This window comes from Rhipicephalus sanguineus, chromosome 10 (assembly GCF_013339695.2).
Source record: "Rhipicephalus sanguineus isolate Rsan-2018 chromosome 10, BIME_Rsan_1.4, whole genome shotgun sequence".
Classification (NCBI taxonomy): domain Eukaryota; kingdom Metazoa; phylum Arthropoda; class Arachnida; order Ixodida; family Ixodidae; genus Rhipicephalus; species Rhipicephalus sanguineus.
The window spans coordinates 112,641,429-112,657,435 of record NC_051185.1 but is presented as its reverse complement, the minus strand read 5'-3'; the positions used below and the strand labels follow the sequence as shown (position 1 = coordinate 112,657,435).

The 16,007-nt window shown below is 46.5% G+C and overlaps 1 protein-coding gene across 1 annotated transcript in view; it reads right to left on the bottom strand.

Moving 5' to 3' along the window:
* Positions 1-16,007, bottom strand: part of LOC119372285 (uncharacterized) — a 115,835-nt gene that overhangs the window by 59,378 nt on the left and 40,450 nt on the right. Inside the window, exons 13-15 of the mRNA XM_037642761.2 lie at positions 8,192-8,288; positions 5,621-5,750; positions 454-667 (exon numbers count right to left, since the gene is read on the bottom strand). Of these exons, the coding sequence (XP_037498689.1) occupies positions 454-667; positions 5,621-5,750; positions 8,192-8,288 (441 nt within the window). The remainder of the gene's footprint in view (positions 1-453; positions 668-5,620; positions 5,751-8,191; positions 8,289-16,007) is intronic.

Below are 16,007 nucleotides of genomic sequence, written 5' to 3'. Positions count from 1 at the left end.
GTTCTCCCAACTATAGATCCTATTCATTTGGGTGTTCAGTGCAACAGGCACTACTCCAGCTGCTGCTATTGTTGATTGCCTTTATTAGTTCTTTGCTATATCTACAAGAAAATACAATGTGCACAGTTATTTGAATCTTCGATTTCTCAATTTGCTGAACAAAATTAAGGGTAGACCTGCCTTTAATTAATGGCAGACCTGCCCGCATTCCAAATGAATGACAAATTGCAGCTTAAGAAGATCAGACCACAATGAGTGCTTCACTTCAAACCCTTCCTCACCCGTCACTAGGAAACAATGCATCAAGATGGTTCAATCCTACATACAGAATATAAATTCCCTTTTTTCCGTCAATCGCAATCCTTTTGCACAAAGTGTCACCATCCGTGATGAATCAAGCACACCCCCAACTTCTCTTTAGTAGAAAATGTAGTTTCAACAGTAACCACCCACCGGCCCTGCCTTGAAGATGCGAGCAGGATTCGTCGCAGGGCTAGAGCCGGACCCGGCCGTGATGCGTCGTACATTCTGGCCACCCGCTGCACCATGTCGGGCTCCAGACGCGGCAGCAGGTCGGCCAGTAGCCGTAAATGTGTGCCCAGTAGCGACAGGTCACACGACAGGGGAAGCAGCAGGTCCGGGTCGGTCACACACACCGGGAAGTACTCTGCGGGATTGGCGTGGGAACGAAATACATAACCTGAGCTTGTTGGTATGAACGAAAGACAATACTGATGCAAGCCATGAAACAATTTTTAAACTATGCGCACCCTCCTAGCGGACAACGGCACACTGCAGTGACAAGAATAGGCCACGATGACATGTGCCTTCACTGCACGCAATCACACTGCATATGACTCTGGAGAGAAAATAGAGGAAGAAGAAGTGAAGCGCCGCTCGAGCAAGAAGGAGAAGACTCCAGATAGAGCGTCGTGCCTAACTTGGCGGGCACAAGTAAGCCCACAATAAATAGATATCTTCAGACTACCTGAACTGTCCGTTACAATATGACATAGTCAGCAAGGCATCCATTACCAAAGCAGAACACCAACTGAAGCATGGCAAGCTGGGACAGTTGGTAATGGTTCATGGTGTAACAGCACAAAAAAATTGAATGAGAACACACAAAAGAAAAGAAAACACAAACAGACACTGACTATCAACTGAAGGTTTATTCCAAAAGAACAAGCTAATATAAAGGATGAGTCAAGATAACATACATAGATTGCATGACAGGGGAAGGGGAGGGGGGGTGCGATAATTGCAAGGAAAACCGATGACACATCAACCAAGGCACACCCTTCAAACAAGTCCAAGATAGCTTAGCTCTTTTTCATGCAGAGTTACAGAGGGCACACTGATGCATGACTGAAACTCTTTGTGTACATGCGCAACCTCAACGAGTTCACGCACTCTTTGATTTTTATATCAAACAAGACCGAAGTGTCACAATAGAATGGTGCGCAACCACACTTTGTGCAATGCCCCGCTAAATGAAGGCCAGTGTGCCCTTTCAAAGAATGGCAATGTTCTCTAAGTATAACGTTTAGACAGCGTCCTGTCTGGCCTACACATACACGATTGCATGAAAGGTATATAGAGTATACAACATTTGATATACAAGATACATAATTACGTACATGCCTAACATTGCACTTGCCCTGCAGGACATCTTTCCTATTCATGTTGCCACACGGCAGTCTAATTTAGCACATAAAGTGGCTAACTTGGGGCCATATTCCCGAATGATCGCAAAAGTATCGCCTTTGGTGCACACTGATTGGCTATTGAGCAAAACCGGAAAAATGAGGGCGCGATCTAAAATTTCCGTCGACATGTCGGGGCTCTACGGCGCTTCTGACATGCCTGGAATAAACGAACGCACCTTATCACCGTCGGTTGGTGGTGAAATCTAGCAGTTCGGTGACATAGACAGCAGCTTCTAGTACTAAATCCTCAGTGGATACGCAGAATTTTTTATGCTGAAGCTTTCAGCAAGCATTACCTTGGGGTGTTTTCAGTACTCGTTCTTTGTCAGCGCGTGTTTTTTTGAGGTTTAAACGTTCCAGGAACAAGAACCATGCGTTGCTCACGTGGTTTATCATGCGTTGGCAACATGTTTAGATGTTGGGACGATATCGCTGCGGCGGCACACTACAAATGAACTCTCGAGTACGCCATGTTAAACTCTCAATGAAAATAGATTTCACACAAAGTTGCATTCTTTAAATATTATACTGTGCATAAAACAATCGTACAGAAAAACGCTTGAAACCACTTTCAACACGTCCTATATTTCAAGTAGCCATAGCCAAGCCTGACCACTGTGTAGAAGCCAGCATACGCTCGAAAACGCTGCACTCGGGTCGCTCTGCGCTCGTACAGTACGCTCATTCCTGTGTTGTGAGACATTCATTAACACCAATGGCCAGTGCAACAATGACGTCACAGGCAAGTGCTTCTTCAGTTATTGAATGCATCAGATTCTACATCAACAAACGAGATACTATCGCCTTTCGCGATCGTTTGAGAATACGGGCTTTGTTCTTAGCAGAAATTGACGCTTAGACATCATAACAAGATGCAACCTTTTTTTAGGCATTGGGTAAAACCATGCACATATGGAAGAACAGCAAATTTCTTGTCCTGTGTCTTCTCAGCCAGGACAGAACCATCTGCAGCACCTTTCTTAATTTTCTGTACCAATTTATTGCAGGCCTTTGACAGTAAATCATGTGGAAAGCCTGCTTGTCTCAGTTTGTGCACCTGCCAAGAAAAAACTGGTTTCGACTAGAGATGGGCGAATATTCGGCCGTTTCGAATATTCGAACGAATATTAAAATATTCGAATTCGCTTCGATACAAATTTAGATTATTCGAAATTTCGAAGTATTCAAAATGAACGAATATATGTACATATTTGACCACACATAACTCCCTGTAAAGATGGTTTCACTGCAGCATCTGGTAGCTGTGCCGTGAAACCACCCATCCAGGGGAAATCTGCACTGCCGCGAAGCCACACTTCAAGGTTAAATGTACATATTTTTTTTTAAGTTTAAAAGCGTGTTATATGGGCTTATATGTGCTAATTTTTAAATTGTAACGTATTGCACCACTTATAACTTGCACCCTACTGCTATTCAAATCTTGATACTATCCAAGGCTGCTTCCAATTCATTTCAAACCAAAAAAGTGACATTCACTCATACCTAGTTCCAATCCTTGAAAATAGTGTGCAAGGGTCATGACAAAAATGCTCATTTTTCTTAATACAGTAGAACCCCGCTGTTACGTTCCTCACGTTTTCCCGGCTGTTACGTCGTTTTCCGCCGGTCCCGGCATAGCTCCCATAGAATACAATGTATTGGGAACCCCGCTGTTACGTCGTAACTGTCGGCCCGTTCCCGTATGATACGTCGCGAAGTGCGCTCGGAGCCGAGCGAGTGACTACCAAAGAGAGCCGCCATGGTGCATTTTCACGCAGCTTGGCCTCGTTTGACCGTAATATTACCCGCATGAGAGGCACAAGCAACAGAATCTTTCAATTGATGCAAACAAAAGCATGGCCTTCGAGATTCAAATTGCAAAGATGGCGTCTATGACGTAACTGCTCGCGAAAGCAAGGCCTTCGAGATTGGCATTTACTATTGACAAAAGCATAGCCTTTGAGATTTGTATTGCACAAACATGGCGTGTATGACGTAATTGCTTGCGAAAGCAAGGCCTTCGAGATTGGCATTCACTTCTGCCATCGCGTTGGCATAGACTCATCATCATCGTTATTTGTCGGAGAGCGGGAGGAGTTCGAGCTGGTTGGAGCTCGCATGGTCGTGCGTGCGGTTCGCGGTCGGACTCGCCGCGCCGGTCGTGATTGCGTGTGCTTAGTTCTTTCATGCCTACAGCTGTTGGTGTTAAAAAAGTCACATACGTTGATTACACTTCTGTGTATGAGGCCGTCCTAAGCTCCGCGTTTCTATCCATCGACTAGATCGCGGCTGAGCGCGCCAATTTTCGTGCTGCTCGTAAGAATTGAAATAAAATTCTGTAGCACTAAATATTTTGCCGTTTTTCCTGTTTTTCGGCTGTTACGTTTCCCGTCTCTTACGTTTATTTCCTACGGTCCCTTCAAGAACGTATCAGCGGGGTTCTACTGTAATATATGGTGAGTACTATTCAAACTATTCGATTCTAAATTATTCGACCAAATCACTATTCGCTTCGGATTCACTTCGAACCTCAAGTTTACTATTTGCCCATCCCTAGTTTCGACTAGATGAGGTCAGGAATTTTTCTGCGCAGAGCTGAAACAGGAGAGTACAATGGCATTTTTTACCAATTTTGTATGGCCTGATCTGTAGTTGAACACAGGTTTAACAAACTTAGAGGCGTATTTTTTTTTTTCCAGTGTGTTTCCTTCTCCTTTTAGGGGCGAAGCTCCTCTTAGTCTAACCTTGTCACGTCTCTGTTGTCCAGCGTAACCACCTTTGCAAACTGCCCACTACTTCGTCTTTGCAAACATCCCACTACGATCCATCACCGATCGATCACTTCACCGACCATAAAGCCGTTATAATGAAGGGGGAACGGAAGCCACGTCTAGCTACCACTTACGATTAATAAAATTTCTTGTATAAATATATACATTGTTTGTCACGTCTTTGATGATGTACTGGGCTATCGCTTTGATTACTGCAGGGCAAAACCACTGAACATTTCACGGTGTAACCATGATTGCTTCAGAAGCTTCGCCCAAGCTCTTCATCATTCACCTGTGGATATGCTGTGAATTTTTTTTTTGTGTTCTCATGCATTTTTTGTGCTGTTACACCACGCACCAACTGAAGTTTACTCTTGTCTGTCTGTCATATTCAGTACACAAGCTATAGGATAAATGGAACAGTGCTGTTAATGCCACTCGTCTAATAAACTGCACTTGAACTGAAAACTGGTCTAGTTTGTACCCGTTAATCCTTTAGTCAGTGCAGCGCTCACAAAGACGAGGACAAAGCTTAAGAAACGCACTAGACATGCACTGATTCGCAAGTCTATTTTTATTAGGAATAACATTTATAAATCAGTGTGTACAACAACATTTGCAAAAAAACGGGAAGCTATGACAACTAGAGCTTTGCAGATTAATGCTGGTGCCGTATATGAGTTATCACATTTTTCACGTGCTTCTAAAAAAGCTCGTTGAAACAAAATAGTGCACATGCTCGCTCATTCACTTTCTAGTCCCTCATTCTGTGTTTAGCGATTAAAATAAAACAGAGACTGACAAGACCTCGTGTGCAGAAACTCACAAGGTGGGCTGATCTTCAAAAAGTTTTTTTTACTGTACTAGAAACAAGGACAACAGAAGACAGGACGTGTTTCAGTCTTTGTGTTTCCATTTGTGTTTATTTTCCACTTTTCTTTCGTGTTGCCTTCATTTCTAACGCACTAAGAAACGTTTCTCAGGATGAACTTCAATCAACTATCCCAACTTGGCGCTCTACTAAAGTGGGCTGAGGTGGCACGCACTACTTTCATCTTCCGTGACAGGTGGAATGAAACGTAAATTTGGGCACAGTTTGACAACGGTGCAGTTGTGTTGCACCACGCTTCGACAGCTCACCGTGTGTGGCCTGCTGGAGGAGGTGTCCGTAACCTCGGCTGGCAAGAACGGCGCACGTGGCCGGGTCCAGGGCCAGGCTGGGGTCAAAGTGCACCAGTTGTTCCACCATCAGGCGCCGCTGACCACGCAGCTAGTCACACAAAAAGGAATGGGCACAGTTGAGATTCACGGAAACATAGAGTCATGTGTAGTCATTGATGAGGATTTGTTTCCATCAGTACGACAACTGTTGCCCTGTCCTGTCAAAGTTCTTCCGATGAAACACTGCCAACCCTTGTTGAACCACTGTTCATCAAACCTTGGCATCACAACACCAGCACGTCACATCCATCTCAATTCAGCATGACTGAAGGTGCACCGAACTTTGAGATTCTGACATCAATCAATTAAGCAATCAAGCAATCAATTTATTTATTTTCAAATACCATAAAACAAAATGCAAAATGCTAATAAGAATTCAAGTTACACTGGTAACATTATTTCAGAATGTCTAAAATGCTAATAACATTGACAACAGCATTTCAATAATTGAGACATTAAAGTAAATGCAGGATGCGACTCTAGTGAGACATTCCAGTACTAGCCCAATGACATGGCACCTCTTCTGTATAGTTTTGTCACTAGCACCCATAATAAAAAGATCATTGCAGTGCACTGTAAGATGGTATAAAGAGCCATCTCTGCATTTCCTTTCCATTCATAGAAAAAATAAGTTTATGACATTAGCCTAGGTGGTGCCACAGATCCGCATTCAAGTCACGAGTTCCCCTGAGTAATAGCCACCAATCTCAAAGGCTATGCTTTTGGCTACTGTGAGCACCAAATTCAATAGCAGGAGCGAGAAACAGATCCCACCTGCCATGTTTAAGACAGAGTTGCCAGATGCTACCTAGCTAACAAGCAAATATTCATCACAAAAGAAGCCCAAAAAAAGTGGCGCAACTTTCGCAAAGAAGCTTAAAAAAAGCGGAAATTTAATAAATCTTCCCATTCTTGAATATCATGAGGTGCCTAAAAGCAGCTGAAGCAACAGGCGATAGCGCCTCCGCATGTGTTGCCTGTACTTTTTGCAGTATATGCAAACATATCGCTATTATCATGGCTAACTGTAGTAATCGCAATGAGTTCTCTGCAAGTCACCCGTGCACAAGCACATTGATTTCATTCAGCATGACGGTGGCTACAACTGCAATCAACTAGCAGGACTGCGACACACAGGTCGCCATCAACTGGAAACCGGACCAATCCAATGCGCAGAGACATATGTTCCGGCATACAGTATACAACTGTTCACGACACATGCGAGCAGTGTGTGGGCCCCACCCATATGCAGAAAATGCCACAAAAGATAAAAAAATGAAGACATGCTATCATAGGTCAGCAAACTCACTCATGAGTCCACTCACTCAGACTCACTCAGTCTCAGATCAGGCCGTAAGTATGAGTATGAGTGAGTTAGGGTGAGCAATATTTTGGTGAGCTTGAGTCCGAGTGAGCAATGAGCGCAAAATATATTTTTTGAGTGAGTCTGAGTAAGCTCCACCTTTTATTGCCGACCTGTGGTCCTTTGTACTTATCTTCAGCATTACTATCAGCCTTATATCAGCTCATATTTATACTCAAGTCTATTCACGCATATCTTAACACACTAGCGTTCATGCGCCACCTCAATATTTATTGATCAGAGGCGTGAGTTAGAGGGGGGGTGCCATGACCACACCCCCCGCAAACCCTCTTACGTGAAGTTCTTGATAAAACTATCTCGTGTGAAATGCTTATTTCATAAAAATGTCCTTACTGGATTGAAACCACTTATATACGTACATGAAGGTACAAGATCAAAAGGCGTATCGTAGAGCACTGATTATATGAGATATTAGCGTTAAAGAGCATTGGCACCATGATTTAAAAAGCTAATTTTAAGCTAACGAAATAATGAGTCGCCTCACTCAGATTCAGATTGGGCTGTGAGTCTGAGTCTGAGTGAGTCCGGCTGAGTAATATGTTGGTGAGCTTGAGCCCGAGTGAGTTTGGTTGAAAAAAAGTTTACTGAGTTGGGGTCCGAGTGAGTCTGGTAGAGAAAAATCTTGGTGAGTCGGAGTCTGAGTGAGCCCTCAGAGCAAAATATATTTCTTCAGAGAGTCTGAGTGAGCTCCAATTTTTTTGCCGGCCTATGCACGCTATACAAGGTGACTCCTTCCAAATTTCCATTAATTTCACAGACAGAAAACCGCTTCAGCTTCTCTTTATGGGCTGCCTAAGTACCACAGAAAAAAAGTGATAAAGCATTCTTATAAATCCAGAAAACATTAAACATAGCCAAGTAACTACTCAATGTAGTATGTGCCTTTGTTCTATGCAAGATTTGAAACTAGTGTTAGTTACCGCAAGCACTGTATTCCATTCAAAGCATAACTTTTTTCTTTCGTGGCCTAAAATGCCAGAAATCACGTCATTTGCTCAGTGACGTGCTTCCAGAGTGACCTTAAAATCCTCTGCTCATCCAAGAGTCAATCTTCTAGGGCACATAGTGCATTTCTCAACGCACAGCCAGGAATGTTGCCATCCTACCTGGGCACAGTGGTAGAGCAGCTCGTAGAGGCGCTGCTCCGACAGCATCCGCATCACGACCGACGCATCGTAGTACAGGTTCTCTCGCAGGAACTCCCTGCATGTGTAAAGCCCAGTGTAAATAGCTAGCCTGAGAATGCAAGCAGCAAAAGCGGCAGGGGTGCGATCTTGTGTGCATTACGTTACAGAACGTTTGTCCTTGCCGCACGCATTGGTCAAGTTCTCTAGGGCGGGCCAGAAAATTATTAACGTTCCATGTCCCGGTGATGCAGACCAGGTCAACATGGCCAAGTCAAGCTATCAAAGGCTGCCGACATACGAAGACAAGGAGAATGACAGCAGTGATTGTGCAAGCAGGCTGACAAGCACGATAGTTGCGAGTAGAGGTCTGCGCCGCCATGCCGCGCCGCACCGCCGCCGTCGCCTGTTTTTGGTCACGCCGCTCGCACCACCACTGAAGTCCCAAGAGAGATCACGCCGCCACCGCCGCCGCACAATAATTGCGGCGCGCCGCCGTTAGTCTTTTCTTTTAATCCAAATGGGGAATCTGGAAATAAAATACAGCACTTCACCGGAAAAGCTCTTCCCGATGTGTCCATGTAATGAACTGTCCATTTCAGCGGCCGCTGAATACCGGGAGCTCGGCGAGAAGCGCACCCACTGTTTCCGGTTCTTCTTCTGCAGCGCCATCATGACATCACGAAGCTTTCAAACACTCTCGACACAAATGATAGGGACGGAATGCGCTTCAATGTAACGAACGCAGCACTCAAAGATCCGATTTTCGGTGCACATGTCTTTTGATATTGTCAGCAATCGATTTAGGTTTAATGCGGCCGCCCGTCTAACGCAGCTGTAAGGCCGGTACGCATTCCCTGCACCGTTCTAAAACATCTGGGACACATTCATATGCAAATTCACAATTGAAAAGTGCCTGTTTCTGAGCATTTCGTCCACTCTCTTACGCTAGGAATGTGCTGGCGGGTACGGTGCGACGATGTGGTCAAGACCAAGGTGACATCACGGCTCACCGCTTTTTCGAATCACTGAATGCGCTCTGCCGAAGTGGACTGTGGACGTTTCCTTTGGATGAACGCATCTAGAATAGCTCCCCAGAAGTTGTCGTATCTTTTTCGTCTCCAGCAATATCACGAGTATTGCCTGACCTTAACGCTGCCGCGTCCTCCAGCCTTAAAGGGCGGCGACCCAACTCACTGGAGAGCATATTCTTGGAGTCTGGGACCTAGTACATTGTGCATAAATAAATAAAATGGATAAGTAATACATATATCTCGGTGCGTTAGTACACTTTTTCCTTTCATTCTTACTCGAGTAAATCGATAAATAAATACAGAAGTAAAGAAAATGGCAAACTTAGAATATAGCCGAGCTAGTTGGTAGGTATTCATGTTAAGAAGACATGAATACCTACCAACTTTCCGTGGAAACACAGACATAAGAAAAGGTCGAGAGAGTGAACAGCTATCTCTCACGTAGACTACTCACACCTGATTGATAGGTATGGCCTATTACGTGGGAATGCGCAAATAAATATTTGTGTCTACCTTCGGTTCCGCCGCTGTGTGATCTTTCAGTTGTTAGTGGCGCTTCTGGTGTCTTGACTACTCTCCTGTGTCCGTGTTTGCACGCCCTGTTTTTATAGACGGCCCCTAACGGCCTCTGAAAATACAACAACAACAACAACAAAAAACGCCAGGCCTGCGCTGAAATCGCAGCACAGTCACAGCGAAAGCTGGAAGAGTGGCGTTTCTAGAGCCCATTGTAAGCTCTCTTGGGGCTACAATACAAGTACACTAGAAAGGTACCCAGTACGCCATAAATCACAATTTTTGTGAAGTTAGGAAGCACCTACTAAGTCATTATTCGTCATTCTACGGAGAAGCGAGGCACCAGCTACACGTCTGTAAGGCATTATTGATTAAAATAGATACTCCGACTTAACACAACAAAATATAACAAAAAACTACACAGACATTTTGCCACCTATGCGGGTGGCATCTTCAGTATGAACTGGCACCGAATGAGCGAAGGTAACCCAGTCTATTTCTAATCTCGTATGTCTCTGTACACATCCGGTAGGGGGCCACAGTTGCTGTTGCACACCGACCTGTCACGGCGGATGAACCACGACTCGAGAAGCTTTCTCTTGCCCCACCTTTGTTCCCGAGCTGTTAAGTCGCTGTTAAGCCGGAGTATCTATTTTAATCATGAACTCTCCCGGCTTTTGGAACAATTTTGCGTAAGACATTATGTGCACTTTGTTGACACGACGACTGATGACGATGAAGAATTATGGCTCAGCCCTTTGTAATGGGTTGGAAGCTTTAAACGGCCCACCAGTTATGTAATTTGCATTGGGTGACGCCCGGTAGCTATTTCCCTCTCCCGTCATGCTGTATAGCATACGTTGACATGGGAGAGAGACGGGGGGAAGGGGGCGAAGAACTTTACTGAGACCCCGAGGAAATAAATCATGCGCTTATGGGCTTCCTTGGCAACCAATACAAGTGCACTTGCGAGGAACCCACTACGCTATAAATCATTGTAATTTTTTAGAAGTAGGGCAGCAGGCACTGTGCCATTTTTTGTCATTCTACGGAGAGCCGTGGTACCTGCTAAACGCATGTAAGGCATTATGCGCACTTTGTTGATGCTGTGCCTGATGACGATGAAGAGTTATGGCAGAGCCCTTTGTAATGGATTGGAAGCATTCAAGAACCTACTCGTTGTGCAATTCCCATTGTGTGACGCCCAATTACAGAATTCGCGTTGTGCGACGCTTGGTGCTTATTTTACTCTTCTACCACGCTATATTAGATATGTAATGTGGTTCCTTCCCGACATGAAGCCTGTATAGGACCTTTTTGCAAAGCAGTTTCAAGCACCGGCATGGCTCAGAGGTTGAATACTGGGCTCCCACACAGAGGGCCCAGGTTCGAACCTCGTTCCATCCTGGAATTTTTTTCTTATTTCGTTTTTTTTTTCTTATTTCGAGCGATACTGGTTACGGACACCGGCGGCGGCGGACAACTACGGCGCCAAAAACGGCCGGTGAAATGATCTCGTAACAGCTTTCGCTGTAAAACAACGAGCGCGTTATTATCTCTTGGCGTTTCTTGTCTTTTGGTGCACTTCGTGATGCCAGAACAGTGATTCGCGTGACATCATCAGGGTACATACTCTCGACTGGTCCATATACGAGAATTAGCCGTTGTGAATTGTCGCCCATACTGCTTTGCTATGCAGCCGCACACCCACTCGTGCTTCTCTCACACGACTATCGTGCGCGATTAATTGATTTCTCTCCATTTTGTGCGTTTGCGACCGCGCATGCAGAGATAACAGACTGTAGCCGACAAACGCGAAATCATGATAGGTTCAATGCTTAGTGCTGACATGTACGCGTGCTTTATGAAGAAATACGTGGCGAGGAGATGTCCCCTCTAAGAAGGGTATTGAAGGCGAGAACGAAACCAATGGAAAAGGCGCCGGATTATATGATTCTTCCAACGGACAAACTCTTTACAGCGGATACGACGTAGCTTTCCAGGAAAAAAGCAAGCCCGCTTCGATGGGTTTTTGTATATATTTTATTGCGTTAGCAATTGTATGGACACTCCGGACAGGTTTTCACTGTCCCCGTCATGTTCCGTATAAACTCTAAATTGATAACATCGCTCCGTGCATTGTATGCTCTACCTCGCGAGCGTTGGCATGGAACATGGCTAAAGCAGAGATGAAACAAGCTGGCCCTCTCCGTCACACGGAATAAAGTCAACCCGCGTGCGAGGCCTGCCGTAGATTGCTCCTCTAGCACAAGGAAACGCTCCGCCAGTCATTTGCTGGGCGAAGGAGCAGGAAGGGATGTCTGGGGAGAGGGACTGTGTAACTCAAGCAGCAACTGTGAACTTTGGCTATAAGGGCGCGGTCAAGAGCGCTGGCATGCGCGCTATTTCGGCAGACATCGCCCAGCGAACGGCTCGTATACCTTCTACGCCCTGTGAGTGCTGTGATCTCACTGCTTCGCACTCGGACCAGCGATACGACAAAGTGACCGAAAACCGCTTCTCTCCCGGGAGCGGCTGTATTGCCCTGCACCAGCGTTTTGTAGGAACCGACAACTGATTTTTCTCAACTGATTTTTTCACGGCGCGACAGAAAGCTCACCCTTCGCAGTGTTTGTAGCTGCAGTAGTTAATCCCAAAAGCACGTAGTTATTTTACAAGCAGTATTTTTCGATCTGAAAGGCTCTAAACACGGATGCACCTTTCCTCCAGCAACGCTAAGAATTGATAGCGATGCTGCCAGCCCTTCTCGCGATTTGTGCAAGCTATCGTTGTTTTGCTTTCACAGGAGTTCCTGTAACTATGCTTAACCACCTTTATTTATCGCTTTACAACTATTTTTGAAAATAACAAGCTGTTACAATGAAATGATGTGGCATTAAACCCCTTCACTGTATTTGTACCGCGTTGTGTGCACATGCATCCAAGGTTGCCTGCGCCTGTGTCATGAGTGGCTTGTCCCGGCGTCGTTACTCTCTCAATGCACGAGCCAAGGCAAGTCATCAAAAACATCACTACGCATATGCGTGGCCATGCCGAGTAGCAGCGCGCGTCATTTCTGACACGAAGTGTAGGTAGCAAAACTATGTCGCTCCAATATCTTAGCAACCTGGAAACTGCGTGCATGGTTGCGTGAACACGCTGAAAGGTTGCTCAAGACGCGCTGACGAGCATGGGATCATTACGTCGCGTGAAGGCAGCGCCACTTTACTGCATACTACTAACGCAGGCCTATATGTACATGTTTATGGAGTAATACAGTAGAATCTCGATGATACGATCACGGCTAATACGAATTTCGGGATGATACGAATTTTTCTGTGGTCCCGGCCAAGGCCCATTAATTTACAACGTGCTTGAGTACGGTTGTTACGAACTGATTTTTGACCCGCGTCGTTTGATACGAATAAACGCCGCCCCACCCAACGCAACGTTGGCCCCACCGACGGCCGCGGAAGATAGCAGCGTGCACTTACGGCGCTGGAATGCGTGCGGCGCCGCCGGTTTGGCACGTTGCCAGCGCCGCCGGCGAGCAGCGCGCGACAGCCTCCAAAATCTGCGCGTATCGGAGGCCGGAGTGTGCCTTTTGCTTTCTCTTGAAGATTACAGATGGCGCTGGCCACGTTTTTTTTTTTTTTTTTTTCTTGGTGCGGAGGCAGGCCGGCAGGCGGAGACGGTAGAGGCACGGCCCGCGGGAGCTTCTTTCTTCTATGCGTGCCGTCGGACGGAGTGGTTGTCGTTGCTGTGCTCGAGCCCGCGTTCTTGCTTTGTTGTGATTGTGCCTTTTTTGCCGAGTGGCAGCAAGCTATGTCTCGCAAGCGGAAAGCCCTCTCCTTTAAGGAGAAACTGGACATTCTTCGAAAGGTCGATGAGGATCCCAAAAGAAAACGGACGGAGTTGGCTAAGGAGCTAGGCCTCGCAACGTCGACATTAAGCACAATTGTTGGACAGCGGGACTCAATAATGAAGAATGTGCTTTCATTCAACGTCAACGCGAGGCAAGCGAAGACAGCCCAACACGTGAAGCTTGAAGAAGCTCTTCTGACCTGGTTTAAGGAGGTTACTGCAGCTGGTGTGAACATCGATGGCAAAGTGTTGCGTGAGAAAGCCGACGAGATCGCACTTGCTCTGCGCATCGACGGATTTCAGGCCTCAGGTGGGTGGCTGCACCGTTTCAAGACGAGACACGGTCTCGTTTACAAAAGCGTCTGTGGGGAAGCGAAGAAGGCTGACGAGACCGTTGTTAGCGACTGGCTCGCGAAGCTGCAGTCACTCATCTCTGGGTATGAGCCTCGTGATGTTTTTAACGCAGACGAGGCTGGCCTGTTTTTTAACCTTCAGCCTGAGAAGAGCCTTTGCTTAAAAGGCGAAGCGTGCCAAGGAGGCAAGAAAAGCAAAGAGCGAATAACGGTGCTTTTGTGCTGTAACGCCGACGGGTCGGAGAAACTTAAGCTGACGGTAATTGGCAAATCCCAAAAGCCTCGGTGTTTCAAGCGCGAGAGCCATTTGCCGTGCGTCTATCGCGCAAACAAAAAGGCGTGGATGACGGCGGCCCTGTTCGAAGAATTTCTGTCGCTCCTTGACAGAAGGATGGCCTGCAAGAATCGGAAGATTGTTTTGATTCTTGACCAGTCCCAAACCCCATATGCGCGAAAATGCACGCGACAGCGACGAGCGATGCTATGAGCGACGAAACGAGCCGTTCGCGCGACGTGTCGCGTGGTCGTTTTCGCGCGATCGCTCGGTTTTTCAGATTTGGAATCCGTCGCTCGTCGCCCGGAAGTGCTGTGCTCAAGCAGCCAATAGCAAAACGCCGGAACAAGATGCATCAGTGACGTACTGCCGATTGTCGCCGATTTCTTATCGACGCGCATCAACAACGTTCATCAACATGGCCAACGGCGACGAGCGCAACGTTGACGTTGTTGAACGCGAACGTGCCCTCAGGGACGGGAACTACAAGTCCCGCGCCGTCTGTGACGCGGCTTGGCGGCACGTAGCAGCAGTGATGGGATCGAAAAAAATGCTGCAAGACAATGATAAACATTTTATGTACCTTTAAGCAACAAAACATCGTATTTTACATTGCATACCGCTGACTACGGGCCACTTTTGGCACGAGTAAACGCCCTCATGCCAGCAACAGTGGAGATCGCTCGCTGAAGCCGTCGCGTGAATGGGGTTCGCCCATCCAAGCGACCGCTTGCGCGAAGACGATCTACGTCGCGTCGCTTGTCGCTGTCGCGTGCATTTTCGCGTATATGGGGTTTGGCCTTAACGCTTCAAAACGTCAAACTGATCTTTTTGCCCGCGAACACGACGACGCACCTGCAACCGCTTGACGCTGGAATAATAAAAAACCTCAAGCATCATTTCAAGGGCCTTCTTGTGCGCCGCCTACTTGCCAATATTGACAGAAAACACGAAGGCGACCTGCGGATAAGCCTCCTGGACGCCATCCATTTTATCGCTATGGCTTGGGATCGAGTAACGCCGACTACCATAGCAAACTGCTTTGCGAAATGCGGCTTCTTCAGGGGTTCCGAAGAGGTGCCCTCAGAGCAGGAAGAGCCAATTGAGGGTTGGGAACTGCTTGATGCTGGGTGTACAGCTGAAGACTTCTGCACGGCGGATGACAACCTCGCCACTTGTGGTGCGCGCACGGTGGAGGATATTGTTGAGGAGGCCACATGCGAGGTTGCCGATTCCAGCGATGATGGCGACAACATAGACGAGGGCGATGGTGAAGGACTACCACCGGCGGCTGAAACGCTGCACGCGCTCGACGTCCTGAGGCGTGCTATGGCCGCTGATGAAATCAGCGACGACACGTGCACGCGTTTTTACGGATTTCAAAGAAGTCTGCTGAGTGACTTCGCGAAAAAAAAGAAGCAGAAAGACATTAGAGATTTTTTCTGCAAGAAATAAATGTTTTTTTATGTGTTCCTAAAAATGAGTTTGCCTCTGACTGTTAATTTAGCTAGTTTTACATGTGTTTCGGTGATACGAATTTCGGCTAATACGAATATTTTTCGTGACCCCGCGGGATTCGTATCATCGAGATTCTACTGTACCTTTTAATATAAAGAAACGAACAATATTTCAATACTAACAAAAAAATCGTCGACCGCGTACAGCAATCAACAGTCACGTGGCCGGTTTCATCAGATCGTTCACGTTTTTGCCGCCAGAGGTGCCACAGGTCATTTTTCGCGACTTTCAATTAAGAA